Consider the following 27,339-nt stretch of genomic DNA (forward strand, 5'->3'; position numbering starts at 1 on the left):
CTCATGAAATGTTATGTGAAAGTCTGCCAGTAGGTGTCAGTGGAGATTTATCTGCTCCTGTTACCTGCTGCCAGTGGCAAGGTGGCCTCTGATTGGATGAAATGTAAAGTGACAAATCATTGTTGCTGCCACTGGTCTTTCCCTCCAGGTGTCAGATTTGGGTGGAATATGAACTGGTACTTTTAGTGTAGTGTCATACATGCAGAGCTGCACACATGCACAGTTCAACTCACCTGGTTACAGGAGATGCTGTGAGGCTTGAATCTCTGATGTGACCTCGATGGTGATGTCACTCCTGAGGTGTCACCGAGGTCACTCACAGCAGCCAGTATCCCATTGGCTCATTAGTCATCACGACCTTGTCTGTGTGCATATGTGTGGGCGTGCTTTGCTACTGTTGTAAGGACCAGTTTAGGTCTGAAACGACTGGTGAAAGGGCATTAAGGCTGCTCTTCACATATTTAGGGGGAAGTTTGATAATTAGGACTTAGTTTTTTCATTAAAGGAGGCCTGTTATTAATTACAGTATATTGATGGAGATACCAGGTAGCGAGAGTTCATATTCATGCACCTGTGTTTGCATTTTGAAAGTGTAGTGGTTAATACATTCACCTTACAAGCAGAAGATCCAGGTTGGAGGCTGGGAAGTACCTACAGTACAGAAATCCAGTGCTTCTCTGTAAATATAAGTAGCAGTGGATCCTCAAAGTGGAGCAAGAGTTAATTTGGCCTTTGGTGCTTTTTTTTTTAGCCTCTCCCCCAGTAAGCTAGCTTTGTTCTGATCGGCTACCCCTCATAATCGGTAGGTTTAAATAAGGGTGGAGTTTCTTAGTCTGAAATGAAAATATTAAATCCATCTTACATCATACACAGGCAAGACTTAAAATACACCTTTCAAAACCTTTCAAACTGGTTCTAGCATCCACCAACAGAACAGAAAATAAGGAAAATAACACAACAGACCCACTCTGAGGTGAGGTTAGGGTTAGGGAATGCATTATGTCAGTGATCCCAGTTACATTGGGAGTGAAAACAGATTACAGTCATGGATAACGGGAGACATAGCAAGCAGAGAAAATGTGCTGGTGTTTGTCTTGCCGGTCTTTCCAGAATTTATTCAACAAACACTCTTTCAGTCAGATTCATCAGACGCTAAACAGCGTTTAATTTTGGATCGAGAACTTTATTGTTGTAATTAACATAAAACCTCATTAGCATGAAAAGAAAAACTGCTAAAGGAGAATTAACAACAAGAATCAAATCACTGGAAAAGCAACGTCGAATAAAACTGTGGGAGCGGAAGACATCTTAGTCCTGTCTGTAACTACAGATGCAAAGTTTCAGTGGACCTTGAGATGGGACTGACCTGCCCAAACTCCTCCTTTTAGCTCTGCTTTGGTCAAAACCATCTGGAAAACATTTGGTTTTGACTTCAACAAGTAGATTCTCAGCCTTTCTGCAGGTTTTTTCTACTAAACCCCTTTTTTTTCCTTTTCCTGTGGTGTCCCACAGGGCTCAGACCTGGGTCCCCTCTTATTCATTTTATATCTGCTGTCTTTGGGACAGGAAATTTAATATTAGCACTTATTTGCTGCTGATATCCAGTTTTTCACCTGAGAAATGTTATTAAATGAAGATTTATAGTTTCTGTTGAAGAGCTCAGTAAATCTGCCCTAAATCACCTCAGTAGCTCCAACAGACGGTCCCCTGATTTGCTCATGTCCCTTCACTGGCTCACTAGATTACTTGGTGCCAGTTTAAAATCCTCAGCTTCACATACAGAGCATTGAACAGTCTTTGTCTGAATGTTTTTTTTTTCTTTTACCCACTTTCTAAATTTATCATTATCTCAGATTATTTTCTGTAAAGCACTTTTATAAACTACATAAATAAATATTGCTTGTGTTGTAGAGAGTATTGGTATTAATGTATGTTTGGGGGCCTTGCACCCCGGAACCTTCAGAGGTTTTTCAGGGTTTTCCCCATCAGAATGTTATCTGGGAAACAGGTTCCTGTATGTGTTGTGGCTAACTGTGGATGTTTCTGAAAGTGGTCAGTAAACGTCCTGAAAGTGGCCCCTGGGTTTCCAAGCATTATTATGTTGAGGTTATAACACCTTGCTTCCACTTTTATGGAGTACATTTATAGGAAGATGAATCCCCAGAGCTGTGAACCAGAAATCATCTTGTTTCCTGGCTTGCTCTGTGTTTAGACAGCCACGATGATGATGATGTTATCCAAGACTGACAGAAGCTGTAATTTGTGTGTCAGAACAACAGCATGAAGTAAAATGCTGGATGGATCTCATGCGTGCTGCATTGTGTGGTTTTTGGAAGTCAGCTCTGGTCATCAGCCCATCAAAAACTGTGATGTTTGTTGAATCGTGTGATTTCCACACAGAGAAATCACTTCTGTGTGATGAGTTATGTCTCTGGAACTAAAGCGATTTGAAGTAGACCTCTTCAATGTGTCACGTCAGCACTGAGGCGACACTAATGTCAGAGCAAACCATCCTGAGGGTGGTTGCTGTTTAATGCGCATAACTGGATGGAAAGGGGCAGCTCTATATAAGGACAAGTCCAAGAGGCCCCTGATCGCAGATCTGCTCCAAGCTCAGGGCAGAACCCCCACAAAGAACATATTTTCTTATTACATTAGCGATAACAAACCACCAGGGAGTAAAAGGCAGGTCAGATAGCAGTCAGAGACAAACTTTGATTATCCCATCACATCTCACGCACATCAGTCAACGCTCACCTTGTTTAAAGTCCACTGAATTAAGCTCTGTGAATGCTCCTTATTAATCCACCGTGCTTTGTTTGAGCAGACACTGCGTCCCTGTCCTTCTGTGCTTGCACTTTAGATTTCAAACATTTACATAGTGAGAACACTCTGTATTTAAGATGGCTCGTAAAGGGGAATGCTGCCCGTTTGATAGATATTTGCCCAGAGCTGCATGACTCTGATCTCTGTCTCCTTGGAGTAAAGAGTTCCTGTGTACATTTTTCCTGATAGCCTCATGAAAGGAGTGCCTACAAGGTTTTTAATCTCTGTTTTAAGGTTTTCGTTTTCCATCCAGAGCCTGTGTAGTTGTTTTAAAGGGGAATTCTGTGAGTGAGAGCGATGTGGAGAGTAACTCAACTGTTGTGTCCAAACAGACATCTGTCACATGGTGTGTAAGTGACAGACTTTCCACTCTCACTCACAGTCTCACCTACTGATTTCTGATTATGCAAAGCCAAATTTGTGTGACAACTACGTCATAATAACCCAGATATCCTAAAGAGGGCTTCAGGAATGCCTCCACAATCTTCAGCACTCTAAGCTTCACCAGCCAAGTTGTAAATTTTTAAGTTGTAAACACGCTCGTCTGCTGACAAATTGGCGTTGTTTACAGGAGGATCTGGAGACATGTTCTTATAAGGCTCTACACCAGCGCTTCGCAGTATTCCACTACTTTTATGGTGAAACTCGAGTAATGTGATTAAACGGCCTCTTGTTTCACAGGCTGCTTTCAGCCATCCTTCTTTTTCTCATTTGTCTTTCTCTTTCTTCGTAAACGAAGTAAGCTTTCCCACAGTTATTTTCAGGTTATGTTATTTCTGCCCTTTGGCTGAATTTCATACCGTGATTTACTCGTATTAAAACCCGTTTTTTTGATCCCCATGATAGAACAGAGAAAAACCCGACTCATAGTGGTCAAAACATTTATATTTCTTTTAATTCAATCATCTTACGGAAGAGAGAGACCCCTGCACAGCCCAAACGCCAGTTGCAGGATCTCTAACATTACAAGCTCAACATGTGTCTTATATGGTGTTATTTTGTTACCTCAGACGTCACACACGTCACACGTGACACACACAGTTTCATCACAAACAACTCCTTCTACTCAGTTCCTCTTTTCTGTGTCTGATTTATTAATATGCCTGTGCACTAAAACTTCCTGTGCAGCTTGGAATAACTTCCCCTTTCTGAGGTCTGTTGCCAGGGCAACCTGTCTGAACTTAGTTTCACTCTGTCTGTTGCTCATACTCTACAAAAAACATGCAGTTTCCTGTCAGCCTGTGACCTAGTCTCAAAGCTGGCCCTCTTTTATACATAATACAATATAATCAGCAAATAAGCATTACAATATATATTTAAATCTCAACACTCGGTACATCAATCGTACAGTTCAAGGTCACGTCGCTTTACATGACTCATCTGGTTACTAAAAATAGATGCAGATGAGAGGAGCACTCGCTCGTTTGTTGAAATGTAAATTCTATCTATTTTTGTAATTACATTTGTAACAAACATCAACATGGAAACAGTGAAACCAAAGAGCTTCACACAGATTAAGCAAACAAACACAAACCCCAAAGAAAGGAGGTCTGGAGGAGATGAATGGAGAGGTATGAAAAGAATAGGAGGTGGGGTCTTTCAGTACGTAAGCCCTCTCCACCTTTTGAGCCCAAAGTTTAAACGTGTTGTCTTTAGGACCCATAGATACATGCGACGGACAACTCGAGATAAAAGTGAGCAACTGATGTTGCCATCCAAAAACACATTTATGGCTTTTACAAACCAGACTGTTTCCACAAAGTAGTCATTCCCATAACATGTAATAAAAGGTGCCAGTTAAAGAGCATAGTTTACACTTGAAGGTTCATATAGCTTCCACAGCTGTAGATGGAAGTAAAAGTTAAACTGCACAGAGTTCTTACGAACACATCACCATGAGAATAGATGCTACAACTGCAAACCGTAACCACTCTTGTTTGTTTTACATCCGGTATAACTAGGATCAGGGAAGGGCAGGGGATACTGGATAAAAGAGACGCTTTGAAACGGAGCCAGAAATTAATAATTACCCACGATTAAATGAAGGATTGTGTATAAACATAGAGAGTTTGGATAAACATCACCACTTTAATGTCTGTGATGCGGAGGAACAGAAACAAGCACTGGAAGTTTAGCTGTATCACATCGATCAAACCATTGTAGGTCCTGAACAAGTTTGGATCTCACAGGGTTTGCATGTCGGTGTCTCTGATAAAATGCTTGGAAGAAGGTGCAAAATTTCAGCTTACCTGTATATACTTTGAAGACCTGAAAGTTTGAAAATATTCATAGTATGACAGTGAAATTTTGCATGCATAGAAAAAAAATCAGCTTGACGGGGTCTGGTGGGAACTTTTTAAAATTCAGTATATTTATAATGAATGACCCACTTCTGAGTGGGGCAAAGCCTCACCTCTGGAAAAATTCTCATGTAAATCCATCCTTAACTTTTTTTTTTGTTTTTTTTTGAGAAATGTCATCATGAAATAAATGCAAAGGCCTGTGTCCCCAATGGTGTTTTTTTTTTAAAGGTTTTTGGGTTCTGGGTCTTCCAGAGGAGCAACTTCTCTTGGCAGAGGCCTGTTTAGTCTCCAGTGATCAGATATTTTTATTCCCCTGTGGTCGTTTATCTCTCTGCTGTGAGGCGGATCCAGCAGCGCTGCTGTCCAGCTCTGAACTCTTTTGCTGATCGCTGAGATCAAGATAAAGACAGTTTGTCAGCTGTAATCAATCAGCTGCTGTTGTTTTGGCTGTGATTGATCCCTCAGCAGGTAACAACCTTTACTTTGCACTAAACGACAGCATGATTGATCTTTAGTAGTGCTGACTCATAGAGTGCATATACAGTAAGACGATAGCAAGGTGCCAAAAACCCCCCAAAAAAAACGAATACAAATCAGTGGGACAATTCTGAAATGTTAAGATGCTGGATGGTGCCGTCAATTGAAAGAGGAAATATCAGCCAGTCATGTTGCTACATTGATTCACAAGGGAATAGTAGGACTGTAACTTGTGCAGGGGAAAAAGCTGAAAAACCTTATTTTTCTGTATGTACATGGCTTTAATTTAGTTTATTTCTGTACCACATTTAAAAGAACCTCAGCTGACCAAAATGCTGCACAGGCTGTACAAAATACATACATACATTATACACAACAGTCATAAGCAGACTATGAATATACCCAAAAATACACAATAAAAACCACAAACCTGTAAAAGGTCTCTTAAGTAGGGTGGCGCCAAACCAGCGAGACTCTTTAAAAACATGAACATGTGAAGATGCAACCAATGGCATTTCATTCCTGTCTAAAGACGAGCTGCTGGATTTTGTACAGGCTGCAGTAATAACAGATCCATGCCGACATTCAAAGAATTACATCATATAATTGTCAGGTAAAAAACGTGTGAAGATTTGCTTATAGGAAGACTTTGGTGTTGCTACGCTGGTTTCTCTACACCACCAAATTGTTTTTGTACCAATTTGGACGAGAGGTTGGAGTGCCATGTGAATTATGTGAGATTAAATTTATATCTGTTATTCAAACATGATCCTTTATATATAGAATCTTCAGACACTGAAAAAAAGGTTGGCCCTTATTAAACTGTATTGTGACACCAGTTCTGTGGTTTAATTAATAATCACTGGTGGTTAGTTAACAACGAATGTTGGTCTGCGTTACATCGACTCCCCGACACATCACAGGATGTTGGCATCGGTTAAATGTCACACAGATTTAAACTATTTTTATTGATGAAAAGCCACGAGTGTAATCATAAAGCCCACATTCATAAAGTCAGGATTGTGGGTTGTATTAATACACTGGTATAGTGAGAGCAGAAGAACTGTGTACACAGAGTCAAACCCAAACTCATTAAGCCAGATCCCTGAATTTATCAATGGGGGTCTTGTAATTTGGGGAGTCCACTGTTAAAGGTTTCCATCATGATAATGGAGCGAGTGGGTCCTCAAGTTAAATAATCCTGATTTTGAGGGTTTGTGTATCGCTTCCTGTTTTTATATCTTTTTTTTATTGTTGCTGTCCACATAAATTACAGTTTTGTATGTTGTGGATCGACGCATTCTCACACGTCGTGTCATTTTTGGCGTTGGCACTTTGACAGAGCTACTGTGGAAGTACTGGCCGCCAAGAGGTGACGATCCTGACAAAGTCCGCATTAAGAGGTTGGAGTGATGGCAGTCGCATTATGCCGTAATCTTTTTAACTTTGGATGTCAGAGCTGGGAGTGATGTCACACCCAACTTGAACATGTTCCAGTAAAGCTTTCTCCGTGCCAAGCTAGAGCCATTCAACAATTCATCAACAAAGTCAGCGTTGGTTTGGCTTCTCCAACTTTTTGAGTAGAATGTCAGATTTTAAGAAGTGATCCAGTTGTAAATTCGGACTGAGACCTCAGGATTTCTGATATCCGATTTTAAACGGAACACAGCAGACTGGACTCTGTGGTGTTTTGCACTTGATGTTGCTTTTTTAATTGATCAGTTGATGATCAAGCTCAGGTAATAAAAACTAACCAGTTAGAGTTGAGAAAAGATTGTAGTTTTGGGTAAAATCCACCCCTGTAAGAGCCATTTACTCCTTCCTTTGTCTAATTACACACAGTTCACAAAGTGAGTGAGAGGCGAGAGCGTTGAAGCCTGTGAAGCCTGAACGTTACAACAGCAAACGCCATAACCCGCCACTAACAGACACTCGGCATGTGGATGAACTGAGATACACCAGCAGCTTTTACACAACAAACATTTTGATGTGTAGTTTTTTTTTCTTTTTTTGGATTGAGCAATGTTTTCTTTAAACGTCTAACACTGTTATTGCAGATATATATTTGACCTTCAAAATAAAAGCTTCCAATTGACAGGTACTTCAGTTATAATGAACAGTCAGGTAGTGTAATTTTCCTGCCTATCTGCAGGGCCATATGCATTCAGGTATGCAAGGGGATGTTGTTTCCAAGGCAACCTTATAATATAACACACACACACACCTTACTGTGCTGGAAATGTCCTCTGGCCAACACTGCTCATTAGCCTTCACCTGTCTCCCTGCTGGGAGCTGCATGAGTTAAACACACACACACACACACACACACACACACTTTCTTGACAGGTTAACCTGGTTTACTTTTTTCAGCCAATTTTCATCTGAGTCTCCAGCTTTCTGTAGAAGTGACGGTCATTAATGACACTGATCCCTCCTTTTTTAAATTTTTTTTAAATTTTACTCTATTCTATCATATGAATTATTTTATTTCTCTAATTATTTTAAAACGTGTTCTCTTATACCTGTAGGGCGTGGGTCTCTCAGTTCACGGACGGTTTCGTGTGGCCACTGAGAAGACGCTGTTTGCGATGCCAGAGACTGCCATTGGTAAGCCTGCGATCTGCCTGATTGAGGGAGTGCTCAGTGGCAAGGGTTGGCCCACATCAGTGGGAGTGTATATCTAGAATATTAATTATGTAGGAGCAATGATTTCAAGCTGGACCCGGTTCACATACAAGGTCTGTCTGCATTTGAAGCTGGGGAGCCAAACACGAGCAGAAGAGTGATTTGCATTCAGTGCAGTTTGCTGATGACCTCATTCCTAAATAAGTGTTGAAAATGAACTGCTAAAATGGGCAGGGTGGAAAAAGTGAGTCCAGCGTTTAAGCCTTTAATCTTCAGCAATGGTACAAATCACAAAAAGACCTTTTCAGACAGTTTGGAAAACAGAAGCTCAGTAATCTAAAAATAGGAATATTTAGTCTTTATAACTTTTTAAGGCGGTAGATAAGATGATGATGATGTCACCAATTGTTTTTGGGCTGCAGTTTATCTGCTGCCATTTTGTCTTTTTGGAGCCAAAAGTAATTCAACATGGACAAGAGGGTGAAGTGCTGAGCTAACAGCAGAATAAACAAGCGGGGCATATTCACTGTCACCATCTTGAGCGGTGTGGGTCTGCATGCTCATTGGCCAGCGACTTGTGATTGACAGGTTGTTAGCCAATGAAAATACTCTGGGTAATCTTCCCTTCTGACCATAATTTGCAAAATTAACTTCAAACTTTGTTCAGTTTGACCTGAAACTAGTGACTGAACCCATAAATCAGGAGGAAAGGACATGGAGTAAGAGAGCCGGGTGCTGCCCCCTGCTGGCCATTAGAAAGAATGAACATTTTGAATTGCTAGCTGATTAGCTGCCTCCATCCATGAACTGTATAGGTGCAACACAGAGGTATGATAAATGCTAACAGACTAATAAAATAATTTACCTTAAATGCAAAATTCTTGGATTTGTTCCTTTCTATTATTATTGCTGTAATGCTGTTGATGTCGCATCTCAGGTCCTGTTCAGGGATTAGAACAGATGATAAGAAGCCTAACAGACAGCAATCAGGTGTGCCACCTGTCAAGCAAAGGAAGCATGAATTATAATTATTTAAAAGGAATCACCCTCGTACATGTTGTTCTACCAGGCGGTAACATGTTGTTTTATGCTCCCTTTAAACGTGGGGGTCTATGAGGAGTGGGTCACTTTTGTAGAGAGCCTCAAGTGGGCATTAGAGGAACTGCAGCGTTTGGTGGCGCTTCTTTTTCTAAGCCAACTAAAAAAACTTGAAAATTATTCATAGGAGACTGAAGCTGCAGTGTTATAGTGTATTTTAAATTGGAAGTAGTTCAGGAACACTTAAATGGGTTGCTGTGGTTGCTTAGTTGGACTTGCTAAATACAGTAGTGGTAAGTGTGTGGACTCGTTGGACAGCACATCACTTTCTGTGTGTAAAAAAAGATTGATATAGAAGAGTCGAGCCCACTGAGAGGTGATCCAGCGGTGCAGCTGTCGTCAGTAACGGCTGCTTTTCCCATATATGATTCATCTTTTCCTCCTCCTGCTCTCCATCTTTTCCTGGAAGACGTATATGTCAGTGATAGAAAAGCAGGCTGTATGTTGTTCTACTCCTGTTGCTGCCTTCTGACACACAAACTTGTTTTTTTTAATTTATCTGAGCCTCCAGGGAGATAGGGAAACAAACACACTGCATCACCCAGAAGGGAAGAGACAAATCCAGGACTTCAAACAGTCACAGAGCAGGAAAGGCCAATGCTCTGCAGGTGGATGTCAGGAGTTTACTAAACTTCTTGACTAAACTTTCTAAAAACATGTTTTATGAAATGCTACATTAAATTTAGCCACTCTAGCAAAACTGAGAAAACTTGTGTCCTCCGTCTATACATCCATGAACTTTCTCTGTGGTCTTCTTTTTCTCTTCCTGCCTGGCAGCTCCATATTATCCACTATCCTTCCTCTGCACATGTCCAAACCATCTCAGCCCAACCTGAGCTGTCCCTCTGATGTGCTCATTTCTAATCCAGTTCATCCTAGTAACTAGAGCAGGGCGATATGGCCAAAAATATTTATCACGATATATATTTGAAAATTTGCGATAACGATATAACTGACGATATAATTGATGCGAGACAAAATACAACTCCACAACATTACTAGCGCAAAACAACCTTCCATTTATTTTCACTTAAACAAGAAGCTGGTTTTTATGTACATTAAAGCTTTATAAAAATGTAACAGTGCAAATGCAAATTCCTTGCTGAAAGTTTAACCAAAAGGCATTTCCAGTAGAAATGGGCTGACATATCCTGAGCATAACCATGTATAATATCCACTGAAGTTAAAAAGAGGTGCTTTGCAACATTAAACTGCAGTGTGCAGTACGCATTTTTCGGACCATAAGGTGCACAGGATTATAAGGCACATTAAGCGAAACAAAGCAGTCAGATAAATCAAACTTTATTAAACTCATTCTTCTTGCTTCCTCCACTTCTGTACCATCGATTCATTAATGCAAATTGATGAGGCGACTTTTGTTGTGATTTGGCACTATATAAATAAAATTGAATTGAATTGAATTCTCTGGCAGCTGCTCTATTCCCATGTTGTTGCAGTATATTAATGACTAACCTTGTATTGTGGATAGATTATCTCAGTTGTTCTCCTGGCTGAAGTTTGGTCTGTTTACAGCATCCTGCCATGCGATTGCATTTGTCTGTAACTATCAGGAACTTTAACGTTAACTTTTATAAGTGGAAAAGTGTTAGTGTTCATCCTCCAGCTTCACTGTTTATGTTATGCTAACATAGATGTGTCGCTAGCGATCACGTAGCACATCATTATATACCAGCTAGCCCAACTTCAGTAACCCTACAAACGTCACTGCTGTTTAGTTTCCTGTCTTCATTTTTTTTTTCAGAAATCTCTCAGTCAGAACATGCAATATCATGCTTAGGTAACTAGCGAAACTAGCGAGCTAACTTCCGCTAGCTTCCTGCTAACTTTTAACTCCGTAATGTAATAAATTTTGTTTTCATGGATGCCTGGAAGTTAAAATTCATAGTTACACCTGACAAAGCAGCAATGCTGATCGTTTTATTAAAGATGAAAGAATTTACACAGTTTTTAACTCTCAGTGATGCTGCAGTGTTCGTTTGACCTGAAGAGACGGAGTTTAGGACCCAGATTACTCCCAGACTTAAGAGCATCTTAGTCCAACAAATACGACAATAACGACGGCCGCTTGCATGTTCTGCAAAAAAATGTGCTTTGTCGTGTATCTGACAGACAAACACCAAACCAGTTCCACATCACTGAAGTTGCACCATTTTTACAAACCAATTCTGGTTCATCTGTTTTACTCAACAATCGGCCATGTGCGTATGAAAACAAAGGCACTGCGCATGCGCGTTTTACTCATTCTATCGCGATATTTCATCTTCCTATTCTCATTCCCATTCCCATTCTCCTTTTTGACTCCAGTAGGTGTCAAACAAAATTATCATATTTTATCCAGCATGAGCTGAAACTAGTGAAACTTTCAGTTTTCTCATCGACTTGTATACAACCAGAGGCCTTTTTGCCTTCTGCTGGCCATTAGAAAGAGTGCAGGTTTAACGTATTCCTACATCCATCTTTTTACAGTCTTTGGAAGCAAACATAAAAATCACATCCTTTGAATCCTTCGGCAAAAATCATCTCTCAGTGTGTTAGCAGCTGAAGAGTTGTAGAAGGTCAAATTCTTTAATTATTTCATGCATGTTTGAAGATAATAGATTACACTGTCCTGATATGGAGCCAGAAAATGATCTGATCCAACTAAAAAGTGCTACATTAACCTGTTAGATCTTTTAAAGCATCATAGCTGAACCATGTAGGACATCTTTGTCTGTTGCAGTATGAGGCAGGTCCTCCAGTGAAAAAGGCCACTGAGTCACTAAACTTGTAGGTTCCTCTCTCGCTAATTGTCTCTAGTGGACAGATGGTCATCTGCTGAGGTGCTGAGGAGATTAGTAACAAATCTGTGACAACAAATGCAGTCGACATTGTACCGTGAACTAGCATGTTGTCAATGAAATCCACTGGGATTACCACAGCTCTGTTGCTGTGAATGCATATAAGCTGTTTCCAGAGTGATATGACTGTAAATGTATTTGTTTCAGTGGGTTTGTGTTGCAGTGATCGAACAGTTAATGTCGTCAGTGTCTTCATAAAGGTTCTCAGGGTGTTTTGTAACATTCTGTGCAGGTTTTATTACGTTGGTCCTGGAGTCAGTGGATTAGGAAAGGGCTTTGCAGCGTGGGCACTGCTCATTTTTTCCGAGTCTGTTCAGGTTCTGATAAATTGATTGCGTGCTCTCGCTCCCTCATACGTGCAAACTTCCAAGGACGCTCAAGCCATTCTTCATTTGACACCCACACATACAAACATAAGCATGTCAGGCTTATTATTCTGAAGTACTCTGAGCTCTGACTTTATAATAAATCTTCTGCTGATGTGTAGCGCTGTGGAGTCGGTCTGGTGTCTGGAGCGAGGTGCAGGGTGAAGATTATGTTGTTAGCGGACAGGAAATGAGCGTAGCAGCAAGAAAAAGTAGGAGATTCCCGCCGATGTGCTCTGATATTTGTCTGGGGCTTTGTCAGAGGCTAGGCTAAAGTAAGGAGTGGGAGGACATGGGCCAGTAATTCAATCGTCCATGCTCAGGATTGGCCATAATGGGGCAAAGATGTTCTACACTGGATGTGATCTGTTTTAAAGTGTCAGTTCTTCATTTGGCGAGCTCTCTTGCACATGAATTGGCACACAGAATAATTTGATTTTAACCTCACCGTTAAGTTTCTTGAGTCTCCTGCTAGCTTTGAATCTCTCCCATCACTTTGGCGAGGACAAGCAGAAAATCTCGCCTAATCCCCCTCCCAGCTGCCATGGTCATAACATTGTCACGATTGTTTTTACTAAAAGCTCTCGACTTGCAGGTCACCGCATGGCCATTATCAGCACGTCCCCTGGGTAATCAGGAACTTCACACCGCGTGATTTTTTTTTCCCATCAGGGACGAGCTTTTTCTGCCTTTTTCACTGGAATGCAGCTGCCTTATAGACCCCACAAGCTTATTTTAGACCTGATCCTGGGGAGGAATCCTCTCAAGAGCTTCTCGTCTGTGCTGGTTTACTTTAACCAGAGTCGCACTGTGGACTGAATCTTGCTTTTTCCACTGTGGTATTCCAGAGTTAGACGACAGGGTTTCAAACGCTGCAGGAGCTTTGAACATAGTGCCAGTAAACTCTGAAAATGTTTGAGATGTAGTTCTCATATTAGGGGCACATTTACTGATGTAGAATTAAAGGCTATGCTGTAACAACAGGATGTGTCCACTTATTAAAATTTTGGAGTCTGGATATGATTGTTCGATGGATAAAATGGTCTGTTGCAGTCTAATTGAATTAATCTCATTAACCTTTAAGTCATCACGACATCCTCCATCTGTGTGAAGGGGAAAAAATGGTTAGACATGAGGAACAGAGCCGAACTATGAAAAAGTGAGTTCTTTTTATTACCCCCAAAATTATGATAAACAAGTCATAGCAAAGATAAACAAGCAATAACGAGGCAATAACTGCGTGTTGTCTCAGTCCCACCAAATCGTTGGCAAAAAGCAGAGAAGATGTGTTTCTGTTGTTTTTAAAATGTACTTATCGTATTTTCACGTAACATGACATGTAATCAAAAGCGGGTGAACACGAGGCTCCATATGAACCTGTAAATGCACTGGTTCACAAACATTGAAGCATCACATGGGCGTGATTTAGCTGTAGCTGTCAGTGCCTGAGATTACTTAATTATTCCCCCAGGAAAACTTGTGTCTTTGTATTAATAGCATCTCTAGCAGTACTTACATCATATCTTTATATCTACACACACAAGCACGCCGTAACCCCCGTTACCCCCCGCGAGGCGGGATTAACAGATTTAACTCGGCCCTGCCAGCCTTCTGAACAACAGCCATAATCTGCCACATTTATAATATTACATTTTCAGCCATGAATCAGGTCAGCTTATCTAATCCCCCCCCCTCTCGCCACACTACAGATCCCGCTGTAAGCACTGGACTGTTGCGTCCTGTCAGAAATATTGAAATCAAATGGAAACATTATTGAAAGGACAGAACGAACGGATTAAATCTGCATTAAATCTGTGATGATGATCATTAATTCTCCTAAGCTGCATATTTGGCCTTTTGTAGTGTGCCAGTGGCCTTTTGCTGGAATACCACCGTGTGTAAATTGTCTTAGAGTGAGGGGGGATGATATTTTAGGACAAAACCATTGATTATTCTCAGGGAAAAGTCATTATAATAAAAACCCTTGCTTGGCTTGTGTAAGTCACTGATTAATAGGCATGCTGCTTTCATGAAAAACCTGTGCAAACTGTTATTAACTCTGCTTTTCATTTTATTTTGAAAGGGCTTTTCCCTGATGTGGGAGGTGGCTATTTTCTGCCGAGGCTCCAGGGGAAGTTGGGATTGTTTCTTGCCTTAACGGGCTTCCGACTTAAAGGACGGGATGTGCAGAGAGCCGGGGTTGCCACTCACTTTGTGGAGTCTAAGAAGGTACCGTGTGAGCTTTCAGTTCAGGTGTTGGAAGTGCGGGGGTGAGGTCAGAGCTGCACTGGAAAGCCAGATGCTGATTCACTGGAGGCCTCACTCTTGTTTACGGTGCCAGCATTCACCGGCCGGCGCAGAGGCCAGTTGTGTTTTTCTTGCTGTTGGCATGAGGTCAGAGCGGTGGGCGGCAGGTTGTTTATGACTCTAACCTTGGTTTTGGCAGAAACAAACACATCTCACCTCAGTGGAAGTTTACCAACAAGACAAAGGGTTAGATAAGACAGGAGAGAGGACTCGGAGGTAATGAGCTGATGCAAGAAGAGCCAAAATACACAGATTCTGAATCTGCGTAAATAAAACAAGAGGAATCTGCACAAAGTGTTAGCAATGAGCTGACATGAACAAGGGGAAAGAAACAAGATTATCGGTGGGGTCTGATAGTCAAATTTCATTAAGAGGGTAGCTTACCGATTGAAGTGTTAGATTGATTTTTCCATTTTACTTTCAGGTACTGTTTTAGCATCTGTTTTTATTTATAGTTTAGACTTTATTGCATTGGTGACTTCCAGATTAAGTATCATCTGAGTTATTTGAGGTCGGCCTGATGAAGGCCTCAGTGTAAGTTCATCAGTGTAGTGAAGGAGGACATTCAGAAGGTTTATGGGACAGAGGAGGATGCTTGGGATAGGATGAGGTGGAAGCAGATGACCTGCTGTGAAGCAAAGGGAGCAGCTGAAAGAAGAAGCTGAGAGACTGCAGGAAGAGGCGGTGAAGATGAGGGCAGGACAGGCAATCGCAAAGAAGGAAAAACGGAGAAAGTAAAGACAAAGCAATACACGCAAAAAAATGTCAAAGTCAAACAGGAAGCGATCAAGGACGACTGAGATGGAGAAACTAGAAACAGAGTTAACATAACCTCAATTTTTCATTAGTCGGGAATAACAATCCTCACATTCTGTTTATTTATTAGACGATTAAACTATGTTTAGTGAATGTGCTGACACGTCAGACTTCTACACATCATAAACGACACATCAGCTGCAGACTGACTTTTTCCGTTTGGATTAAACAGATCCCAGACCTGCAGAAGGAGCTCGTGGACTTGAAGTCTCCCTCTGCTGAAGATGTCTCCAGAGTGCTAGACTCCTACCAGAGCCAGGTTAGAAGCCAAGAAGCCAGTCATTTACACAAACATGTGGCTTAGACTCTAGCTGTATATTTTCATTATTGCATCTCACTCTTTGTTTCTGCTCTTTGTCCACAGAGCAGTCTGGATGCTGAGAAGCCTTTCATCTTGAAAAAGCACGTCTCTGATATAGACAGGTGGGCCATGACTTTCTTCCTAAATATACTTAAACTAGGTTCAGGAGGTGAGCTGGAGTGTGTTTTTGTTGGTGACAGATAAAGAAAATCTACAGAAACACTGTATTTAGTCAGAAATGTATTCCTGAAATCGGCTTTCAGGGCTCCATATGTACTCTTATATGCACTCTTTCAGTGCTGGTTTTAATCTCTTTGTGCTCTGTTTTTAAAGACTATCAGCCTTTTATTTATTTTCAGTCTCTTGTCCTTTTAAATCCTGTCAGGCTCTTCAGCAGCAGCAGTGTGGAGGGCATTGTGAAGAACCTGAAGACCGACGGCTCCGAGTTTGCTAAGAAACAAACTGAGGTGCGTTGCTCCTCTGCGGCTCAGTTCAAGTAGAGTGCGGTTCAGCTGCTTCTGTTCCAACAGTCAGCTGTCTTTAAAACATGAACTCTTACAGAGGCTGATGGTGAACACCACCCTCCGATAAACCCACAGACAGAGCTGGAATGAAGCCGGGGTGTTATTTGGCTCCGCTGTGCATTTTGGTAATTAGTAGTTACCTGAGAATGAGTACTTAATGAGGTTAATCACCGTGCCCTGCTGGCTGGAGCTAAAGACACTTTAGTGGGATTTCAGAGTGAATTATCGTGGCTTCATTCACTAAAATTCCCTCAAACAGCCTAAAAAGCGATGTCCCACTTCACTCGAGATTAAACGAGTCACATGACCCTCCCTCCCTCACCTACCACACCCCGCTTCTTAAATCTGTTCACCAGGAAAGTCATGAGCTTGATCTTCTCACCTTCAGCAAGACCAAAGCAAACAAACAAGAAAAAAACAGTTTTTATTAATGAATCTTTATTTACATGTTGAAATAATTGTGATGTGATTTTTGTTTCTGGATGTAAGGATGTTCTCTGAATGCTGTCGTGTGAGAAGGAAGTAGAGTCTGGACATGGGCACGAGGAAAGAGCTTGGTTTTTTTTGGCATTTCGATGATGAGCTGATGATCTTTTTAAAAGTTACCTTCTCTCTTTAGGCTGTCACAGACTAAATCCTGGCATTATTCAGAGGTTTATATGTGTATAAGTAACAGCTGGGGCTGTTAGAATCCACAGAAGGAACGATTTGTCCTAGATTGTGACTGTTCTGATATTATGAAGCCAAATCTGAGTAAAACAAACAAACGGTTTCTCTTCCTCTAGACTCTGTCCAAAATGTCTCCCACGTCCCTGAAGATCACCCTCAAGCAGCTGCAGGCGGGCGCAGCTCTGAGCCTGCAGGACGTGCTGGTGATGGAGTATCGACTGAGCCAGGCCTGCATGGTAAAAACCATCACGGTGAAGTCTGAAACCCAAGGTGGTTTCACATTTCAGTTCTGATGATGTGTTTCAGGGAGTGATAAGGCATTGTTTGTGTTGTGTTGCAGAGGGGCTGTGATTTCTATGAAGGCGTTCGAGCCGGTAAGTCACTGCAGTACAGGGGACACAAAAGCAGAAGAGGATGGGTATGAAACTTAGTCTTGTAACTTATTTTTACATAGATTTACCAAACATAATAAACACTGTAGGATCAGTAAACTAAAGTAAAATGAAAATGATAAAGAGATTAAAACGTTACCTGATTTAAACCGTGCCGATCTCCTCTTTGAGGTCGTCTCCTGGTGCATCTCCTCCAGCTCAGCTGAAGGCGCTTAGCTCATGCACATATGCACAAAGGCAAATTATGAGCTTCAGGGGGAGATCTGAAAAATCAGGCCTGCTGGAAGAGGTCCTGAGGTACACACGAAGACAACCTTGAAGGGGAGATCAGCCTTTTTAAAATAAGCTTTGGTTTTTTGGTTCAGATTTAAAGTATATACTGGGACTAGCAAGGATTCTGAGCAGTGATTATTATAATCACGGATCACTCTGCAGAAGTATATGCTCGCCTCTAAAGGTTGTGGGTTAGTTATTGTTCCTCTTAGCATCACTAAACTCGATGTTCTGTGTTTTTAGTGCTAGTTGACAAAGACCAGAATCCCAAGTGGAACCCATCAACACTGGAGGAGGTGTCCGACCAGATGGTGGAGCAGTGTTTTTCCTCCTTGGGTGAGAAGGACCTGATTTTGTGAAGTTGGTCAGAAGCTGCCTCCCAACTTCAAACAACACACCGCTAAGCCTTCTCTAACCGGCCACTTCCTGTCCCCCCCATCCTTTTATGGAGGAGCGTGCCGCTGTGGATGGAAGCGTGTCAGCCCTTGTTCATAAACCGTGTTATTGCTGTAGAATAAGTAGTTGTTCTGGTGATTCTTTACAGAAAAATCACGACTATGTCTTCACAGCTGAGTCATGCTCACAGGCAGAAGAGGGAGCAGGCAGTTTGGTGCACTGTTGCTCTGCAGTGGAGTCTTTCTGCATAGTTTGTACAGTTGTAATGTTACAGTGCTGCATGTTAAAGGATCAGAACAGCAGTGCTACATTAGCACAAGGACACGGGAGGGGATAATGATCTCACCACTGAGTGCTTCACTACATTTCCTGTGGATGTTTGTTGATGTGACACGGAGCAGTATCATCTGTAGTCCTGCAGCGCGGTCACGGCTTCTGATACAGATCATATATCGTCTCAGCTTCCTGTTTCCTGTTCCCTTTTTTTTTTTTCTCTCCAATGTTTAATCTCATACAGGCCGCAGCATTTAAAACCCCTCAACGCTGGATAACATTGATCATCTTGTTACGGTGCGGTGCTGGGAAACCTTTGATGTTGCTCTGACAAGGTGCAGCTTCCTAAACGTTTTCGCATTGATCAAATTTGTTGGAAAAAGCTCAGTCCACAGAGACCCTAAACAAAGACTGTATATTAAAGATGGGCATACCCACCATGACATCATGCACTGGTTTGCACAGTCCTCTTTTTGAAACCTTAATACTGCGCTTTTCTATCAAGTTTACTGCCATTTATAAAGACTTAAAACTAGTGATTTTAACCCATGTCTTGTTAAGGAAAATCTTTTGATTTTGTAAATCAATCGTGCAGTTGATTTTTGGTTTTTTTTTCCCTCATGAACATCTATCTTTAAAAAAAGAAGAAGACATGTTTGTCACCATAGGAGTCGCCCCCTTGTGGGCATTAAAAAAGGTTAAAATGTCAAGGTGCTTCGGCTTAAGTTTTTAACTTCAGAAGCTAAGCCCATCTTTATATACAGTCTATGGCCCCACCTGGCAACCCACTGGACCCAATGGGCCATTCTAACACCGGTCACAGGAGTTGAATCCTCTGATAAGTCAGAGCTGATATGAGTACAGTCCTTCTGGAATCAAGTCTCCCCACTTGTAGGTGAGATATGAGCATTTATTTTGAAGCATTATTTCAATTTTTTTTAATGTTAATGGTTACCAAGACTCATCAGTCAAGTCTGATTAACATCCTAAAGCAAAAACCTTTCCCTCCCACTATTAATTACACATTTACTAATATCTTCACTGCTCTGGAATATCCCTAAATTCTCTGGTACTGGAAAAATGGTTTTAATGTTGTGGCAGATCAGTGTACGTGCTACCTGTAGTTGTTTTTAGGTATAACAGGGAATTAATAAAGTGTTCTAACACAAATCCAAACAATACTTCGAAGACAAACCTATAAATTACTGCTGATATTGAATGTATCTGCATAATTTAGCAAAGCAAATCTGGTTTTAGTCGTCTGAAATGCATGTTTTGTTTTTTCTAATAATTTTCCCGATGTTTGTTCAGAGGAAATCAAATCACTTCCCTCATCATTAGGTCTCTGCAGCTGCATTATTTATGAAACAACCAGAGTCAGATTCAGTGCTGGAACCGAGGGCAATAAAAGAGCTGGTCACATGAAATTCTGTGTGTTTTTTACTGGGTGTGTTTAAAGGAACTGATTGTTGAGGACGGTATTTTTTATGACCTAAAATGTTCTTGTGTAACTTTACAAAGTGCCTTAGTTATCAGCATGAGAGCACTAAGCTGCTGCTCAGATATAAACTCTCCAAAGTAAACACGTTTATTTCACGTCAAGTGCTCTGTTCTGTTTGCATCACTGCCAGGAAATCCTGCTTCGGTAGCACAGGCTGGCACCTGGGAATGATAATGCTTTCCGACTGAATTGTCCCCATCGAGCTGCATAGACTCAAACAATTTTTAAATCAGGCTTCAGATTATTGTTTAAATCCCAGACTGCAGCGTGGGACACCTCATGTCTGTTTTAATCTTCTCTACCTGCCTCACATTCGCACAGTCTGAGCCCATAAATCCTGCCTAAGAAATGAGTATCAAGGCTTTGACTCATTCATCAGTGCAGTCTGCAGCTCATCAAGCAGACAGGACGACCTCCAGTGCTGAGTGTTCGCTCTGGACGGGCAGATGAACTGTGATTTACGTCTATTTACATCTTGCTCTTCAGACAAAAGCTGGCCGGAATTCATTTCTGAACATTTGTCCCTCGGCCTGCTGATGGGCGTTTTTGTTTGGCAGGAATTTTAAAGTCATCGTGAACCACAAATATCTCAAAATTGCATCTCCTCTTATTAAACAGCCACAGAAACACTTCAATGACAGAAGGCATGAGTCTGATTTATTGGCATCAGTTTTACACACACTGTATGTACAGTTTGCAAATCAAAGTCTTTTATCATAAAGGAAGATGCACAAAGTCACTCATTTCAGGTTATTTCATGACAGATTATTCATGATGCATGTGGTTTTAGTCATCGTTCCCCGGGCTGCTTGTGTTTCGCTAGACTTCTCTACCTATTTTTTATTCTGTGGGTCCCTCAGACTGCTGTAGAAAGCTGGTACATTAGAGAGATTGCACCAATGAGATCATACTGACCTCAGAGCTGAGCATTAACTAATCAGCTTGGCTGGTGTCAAGTCAGTGGCACATTTCTAAAACACGTTCAAATACTAATTTTAAACAAAACTTGAGAGACGGTGGACAAATTCAGGAGTAATGAGAGAAAGCCAGAAAAAAAAGATTTTAAGTAAAGGAGGCGCAACATTATATTTTCATTCTCAGAAACTTGCAGAGCTGTTGGGTCTAGCATTTCATCTGTTTGCTTTATTTGTAACAAATCAATGGAGTTCCTTTGTGTTGGGGACTGTGGAGTCCAGCAGGATTCAAATACAAGAAAAAATTACATTTTAAAGCCACAAAATGCGATTATGTGCACCGATTTTGTATATTTTTGTGTGCACCATCAACACATCATAGCGCTTTTTCTACCTTGAAGCCAGGCTGCAAAGCACAGGGGACCCCTGACTTTTCATAGCATGTATTGTGTGCATACTTGGTTATATTTATTATGTAGTAGGAAATACTTTAAAAAAAATCTTTATTTAAACAGGAAATTAAACATTATAGACAAATGCCCAAGAGGCAGAATTTATTTGTCTTTGAATGATTTTTGATGGTGGGAAAAACCAGAACTTGCAGATAAGATCCACAGAGAAGAGCCTGTAATTGTTTTCTGTTGATTGGAGGAATCCCTCTCTGTGCACCAAGAGCTTCTGGTTTACAAATCCGGTACTGATTGATCATCACTTATGTAGCAGGTTTATCAGAGAAACCCATGTCTTGTATTTTTTTCTGCTAAATTCAGTATAAATATGATAACAATGAGGGCATCCAGGTGTTTCTGGCTATGTCGATGCTGATTTAAAGGTAATTGGCAGTATTAGCTACCCCTGGACCCGGTGTGTTCAGCTATAAGTTCCCTCTTCTTGGGTGTCTCCTTCTTTTACTTTAAGACTGCTTACCCTATTGAAAAATACATTTACTTCATTACATTTACATAAGTTCCTTATGTTTTTAAGAAAAAAACATCGTCTTGCTTATTCATCTCTCAAAATGGGAAAAAAGTCCCATCTATGGCCATTAAAGTGCTCCATACTGAACTAGTTGTTAATTAAAGATTAATATTTGTAATATTTGAACACTGAACAGCAGAAGGAGCTTCTTTAAACACAAAAAATTGCATCAAGAAAATGATAACGCTTCGCTCCAGCATTGATTTGAACTCAACGACAGGGCACTACAGCCCTTCAGACTCTGCATCTCGGAGAATCTGTCCTTAGTGTGAGTAAAGCCTGTCTGTGGGAACACCTGCTGGTGTCAGATAGCGTAAAATGAGTGACCTTTAAAACCATGAATCACTTTTCCCCAAAAGGAAGCATCACCTGGAAAACAGATGTTTGGATGAAGACGGATATTCACGCTGGGTCTGAGATTTTCTTTTCTCAATTCTGTGAAAGGTGCAACTCGACGCTTTTCTTTTGTATGACCTGCAGACCCCACATTTATAAATGTGGAAACACGGGAAATGCAGTCAAACCTGACATCAATATTTCTGGCAGTATCTTTAAGAAACAGAATTGGAGGCAGAAATGAAAACTATGACTCAGCCTCTCCAGCGTGAGAACTTTAAAGAAAATGTGCATCTTGACTTGCATTAACAGCTCAAACTCTGACTATCAGGCCCTGCTCGTGTTTGTGTGTTTTTCTAAGCCAGCCTTTCATTCACAGAAAGCAGTTTTTTAGGAAAACAGTCAGATTAGCCTTTTCTCGTGTTTATCAGAAGCAAAACATCCGATTAGCACGACCTCTAATCTCCAGTTTGCTCATAACATGTTTGGAGGGAGATTAATCTGCCAACGCAGGAACATTATGATTAATGTGTTTGATTTTTGGAGTGTTTGGGTTACATAGCGCACCAATATGGTGCCGCTCATCATCACTGAACTCACAGAAACAATTCAACCTGTGAACTGTGGCTCAGAACTTTGTTTTTAAAGAGGCTGATGCTCTTCTGTAAAGCTGGCACAGTTTGAAGCACCGAATAGCATCAGATAGCCCTCCCAGTGCAGTGTGGGTGTATTTGCTGCTTTTATTGGTCAGTTTTATGTCAGCACAGACTGGAGACGTGGAGAGAAGGCAAGCGGTGACCATACCCTGCCACTTACTTTTATGGCTTTATTAGCAGTTGGCTCCTGCTATTGTGGTTCATCCTTGCAGTTATTTTATTACTTCAATACTCAAAGCTGTTGTCTCTGCAAACAGCTGTGTGGCAGTTTAAGCGACAGCTCGCAGTAATGACTTCAGTTGAGGGTAAATTCCACCTGTCTGATGCCACTTTGACGCACAACAAACTGACCTGTCAGCATCCACCAAGCTGCCAGTGACCCATTTACAGTTTAGGGGTTGGTTCACATCCACTCCTTTGTATGTAATGTGTTTATCCAAGTGGAATGGCTCATAACAATGGGTATGAAACTTAATTTGAAAAGTAAAAACCTCTAATTTCTGAAAATGTATTTGTTTGAAATTATCTTGGGACCTGTCGGATATTAAAGGGACATTTCACCCATAAATGTACATATGGGTGAGACCCCTCTGGCCTGTGATGCTATTCATCTGTTTTAGTGTGAGCTGTCAACAGCAGCAACATTTATTTCCTGAAATCATGATTCAGTCCTCAAAAGAAAAAATTATTAAGAAAAACAACCTGTGACAATTGACTGTATATAAAAGATGGACGAGGCGTACAGCTGTGAAAAATAAAGGTTATGTGGAAGTAAATTACAGAACTGGTTGTTTAAAGGTCCAAAGGGAAAAAAAGGTCAATTCATTTTATTTTTGCACCACCAAATCACAACAACAGTCGCTTCGAGCTGCTTTATATTGTAAGATAAAGACTAAAACATTACAAATAAAAGCCAACAATTAAACAACCCACACTGAGCGAGCACTTGGTGACAGTGGGAAGGAAAAACTCCCTTTTTAAAAGGAACCGGCAGTTGATGTCTTTCTGGGTTCAGTCTCTAGTTTCAGGTCTTATTGAACACAGCTTGATATTCAGTTTGTACATTACAGTACCCATTAGAGTCTAACAGGAGACAGCTCATTGGCTAATGATGTATTAATCACAAAAGGTTTTTTTTTTTAAATATTTTTGAGTAACAAAGTCATGATTTCTGGAAACAGACATTAGATGGGAGGGTTTAAAAAAGCATTTCTATATATTCCTCTATATGTAAGAAAAAGCAGACAGAATTGACCAAATTTGGCATCTCACACAAAAACAAACAATGATAGACACCACTATGGCCAGAGGAGTTCAGGAGTGAGCCTTTAAAGCTGGCTCATTGTCATTAAGGACTTGGGCGGTTTAAACCTTATTCCAGATGCACTGGCGCTCTTGTTAGAGATAAAAGGTTAAATGTCATGGCTTTGTGCTTTTTCTTCTTTAGGGCAGGTAGCAATATTTCTCAGGTATACACTGACACGATGTGGACAACCCCCCCAAAAAACAATCGAACAAAAAAAGAAACTAGGCCCTAAAACATTTCCCCCAAACTGCTGCTAGTTTTTTTATTCACTCCTCTTTCTGTTGATGAGCCAAATGTTTCTTGAAAGTGTGTCAATCCTCCTCGTGCCCTGGTTTCTTTGCGCTGGCCGCCTATACGATCCAAGTCCTGTCAAAGTTCCCAAACTGCACGACTTGTGTGCAGAGAATATCCTGGAGGGCAGGAAGCGCATCATTTGTACCCTGGATTTCCTGGACTCGTTTTGAGGACATGTTTGGAAGGAGGGCTGCAGCCAAGCCTGTCTAATTGCAGAGCTGGAGGATAATGCTCCTCGTGGATCTCCAGGGAGGCCATTAGGAGCCCACAGAGCCTTTTGTCAGACCGGAAGGAGTCACACAGCTGGGTGTGTTTCTGACCTGCTGATACCAGTTTTCAAGTGAGAGCCTTCACCAAATGAAGGGATCTATAAATAAGATCCTCCGTAAGAGGAGAGAATCTTGGCCCCAGGACAACATCAGTGGACGGGGTAGACTTTCACTGGCAAGGAGGAACATTGTGATTCCGGGCATATCTGATAGGATTTCTTATGAGGGCAGCCACGAAGAGCCAGCACCTACTGCGAGGCAGAGAGGGGACAAATAAGGACCGAGGAAGATGATATCTAGCTGAAGACGGTGTGCGTCAGTGAGGCTCCAGCTAAGAAACCAATAATCACAGAAACATAGATCAGAGCACTCTGGTCACTTTGGAGGAGTTTTTTTAGTCTCAGTCCATGTAAATCAAATCCAAAAGTAGCTCAATTACTAACGCCTCATTCATACTCCTCCTCACAAGTAGGTGGAGTGAATCTGAATGATGGTCAGAGCAGCTCGTCCCAGCCTCACTTTTCCACTACGACACACCTCCCATCCGTCATGGCACGTCACATTCAATGTAGGGGATGTCGCTGTAGCGGCGGTCTACCTCCACCCACTGCTGCACGGCCCGGGCCACGATCTCCTCTGATAGCTTCTGGGCGTACTCCAGCAGCACCGGGTTGACCTGAGGGGAGCTCTCCGGTGAACCCATCTCTGAATGAACTAAGTAGGCTTTCTCACCCCTTGTCCCTTTGCTCTTTCCCTCCACCTTCTCCGTGGAGTTTGCATTTTGGGCCACCGAGTCGCTCCTCTTGGATTTGACGCACCCCATACTCTGGAGGATGTAGCATTGATTCAGTTTAGGGTGGGGGGTGTAGGATGGCAGTGAGGAGCCAGAGTCTTTGGTTAGATTTCCAACACCAACATTTCTTTTTTACCTCTGGAGGGGAGCTGTGTTCCTGCTGCAGTCACTGTCATCCACTCCCACTCGTAGCCATGTCTCTGAGCACAACAGGTGCGATGGTCGGGGTGGTGTTACACAGCTGCAGGTGGGGTTTTAGTGGGTTGACCGGCTAGGAGGCCCATCCCTGTGTGGCTCTGACAGTCCGGCAGCTTTCTTGACCAGATCTCACACCTTCCTTGGCTGCAGATAGAGAAGAGACAGAGACAGGATTGTTTAAAGTGATTTATTTTCCACTAGAGTAAAAACAGTCTAAAAATACCAGATGGTGGGGAGCGAGGGGAGGATTGTGGACGAATTTCACAGTGGCTGTGACCCTGGGCTCCAGGGGCTGGTTCGAGGTCAGGGCCTTGAAGTTGGCTCACCTCTGCAGGGTCACTTTTAACCACGCTCCACTCTTCTGCACATCCACTGTGTTACTCATCCACCCTCCTCCTCCTCTTCCTCCTCTACTAACTCATGTTTTATGACTCAATCCCCCTCGCCCTATTTTGTATAGCACGACACAGGCACGTCTGTCTCTGGCCTGAGTGCCCTGATGCTGTTTTGTTGTAAGCCCGTGTCTCCCATCTGTTCCACTAAGCGAGCCTTGCAGCCTGATTCGCAGTGACAGCTCCTCTATTTTTTTTTTCTAGGACTGGAGGCCTCAGTGCACAGCAAACATGTGCTTCATTCAGAAAGCTGCATGTAGTCTGCACAACACGCAGCACATGAATGATTCATGCAGAGCCGGGGAGTCTCCCTGTGAGTACAACAACATTTGGAGGTGCGGGCAGACATCAACACAGGAAATCCGCATCCACAGCTGATGTTATGTTAATGAGCTTAAATGGCTACAAACAGTTGCCTTAGTATGAAAAACTGAGAGCACCCGTTAGATGTCTGACAGACACATGGGATTTGGATTAAACGTGATTTGAACAGCACAGTGTTGCAGCTTTATCTCTACAAACATGAACATGACTGTGTAGTGGCCCAAAGAAGCTGTACATACTTCTAGAAGAGAGTCTCAGATTTCTCTCCATTCCACTTTAAAACGAAATAATCCAGCGACAGAAGAAGGAGCAATAACCCCAAGGTCGTTCATATAAACAGTAATCCATACATCATGTTGTGTCTCTGCGCTTCGCCCCCTTCTGCTTTCCAAACAGCATCCGACGGATCTGAACTTGAACCTTATTGGCTGTAATGTAAAGAGATCAAAATATCTCCACAAGTTCGTGGCGCTGCTCGCCGGTTATTTGTGATGAAGCGCTCCGTGCCAGATTTCCAAATAATCTCCGAGCCTGGAGGGTGCGGGCTCTGCAGACTGTTTCCCCTGATGCCTTCGCGTCGGTCAGTCAACGCAGAGTGCAGCTCCGGGAGAGAAAATCACAAGTCTGGACTGAGCTGAGCACAGCGACGCTTGACGGAGGTTACCGAGCTGCAGCGGGGCTCCAGAGGAGAGAGAACCCAGACGATCCGCACCCACACGGGGCGAGCCTGCCATCTGCCGGCCACACAAGTGACGAAACGATATGGAGGTTCATTTGTGCAGAATAAACGTGGGGCCCATAGCTGGACTGGCCATCGGGCATACCGGGCATTTGCCCGGTGGGCCGCTGGCGATTTTTTGTTTTTATGGGCCGAT

General features: G+C 42.0%; 1 protein-coding gene across 1 annotated transcript in view; it reads left to right on the forward strand.

Moving 5' to 3' along the window:
- The window catches only part of hibch (3-hydroxyisobutyryl-CoA hydrolase), a 23,030-nt gene extending 3,100 nt beyond the window's left edge, over positions 1–19,930 (forward strand). The window contains exons 4-11 of the mRNA XM_005736910.1: positions 8,135–8,213; positions 14,636–14,781; positions 15,848–15,934; positions 16,040–16,098; positions 16,362–16,443; positions 17,286–17,405; positions 17,510–17,543; positions 18,078–19,930. Coding sequence (XP_005736967.1) covers positions 8,135–8,213; positions 14,636–14,781; positions 15,848–15,934; positions 16,040–16,098; positions 16,362–16,443; positions 17,286–17,405; positions 17,510–17,543; positions 18,078–18,193 — 723 coding nt within the window. The 3' untranslated portion in view covers positions 18,194–19,930. The remainder of the gene's footprint in view (positions 1–8,134; positions 8,214–14,635; positions 14,782–15,847; positions 15,935–16,039; positions 16,099–16,361; positions 16,444–17,285; positions 17,406–17,509; positions 17,544–18,077) is intronic.
- Positions 19,931–27,339: the final 7,409 nt, after the last annotated feature.

Source organism: Pundamilia nyererei, unplaced genomic scaffold, assembly GCF_000239375.1.
Source record: "Pundamilia nyererei isolate P.nyererei 1_Seehausen unplaced genomic scaffold, PunNye1.0 scaffold00071, whole genome shotgun sequence".
Classification (NCBI taxonomy): Eukaryota; Metazoa; Chordata; class Actinopteri; order Cichliformes; family Cichlidae; genus Pundamilia; species Pundamilia nyererei.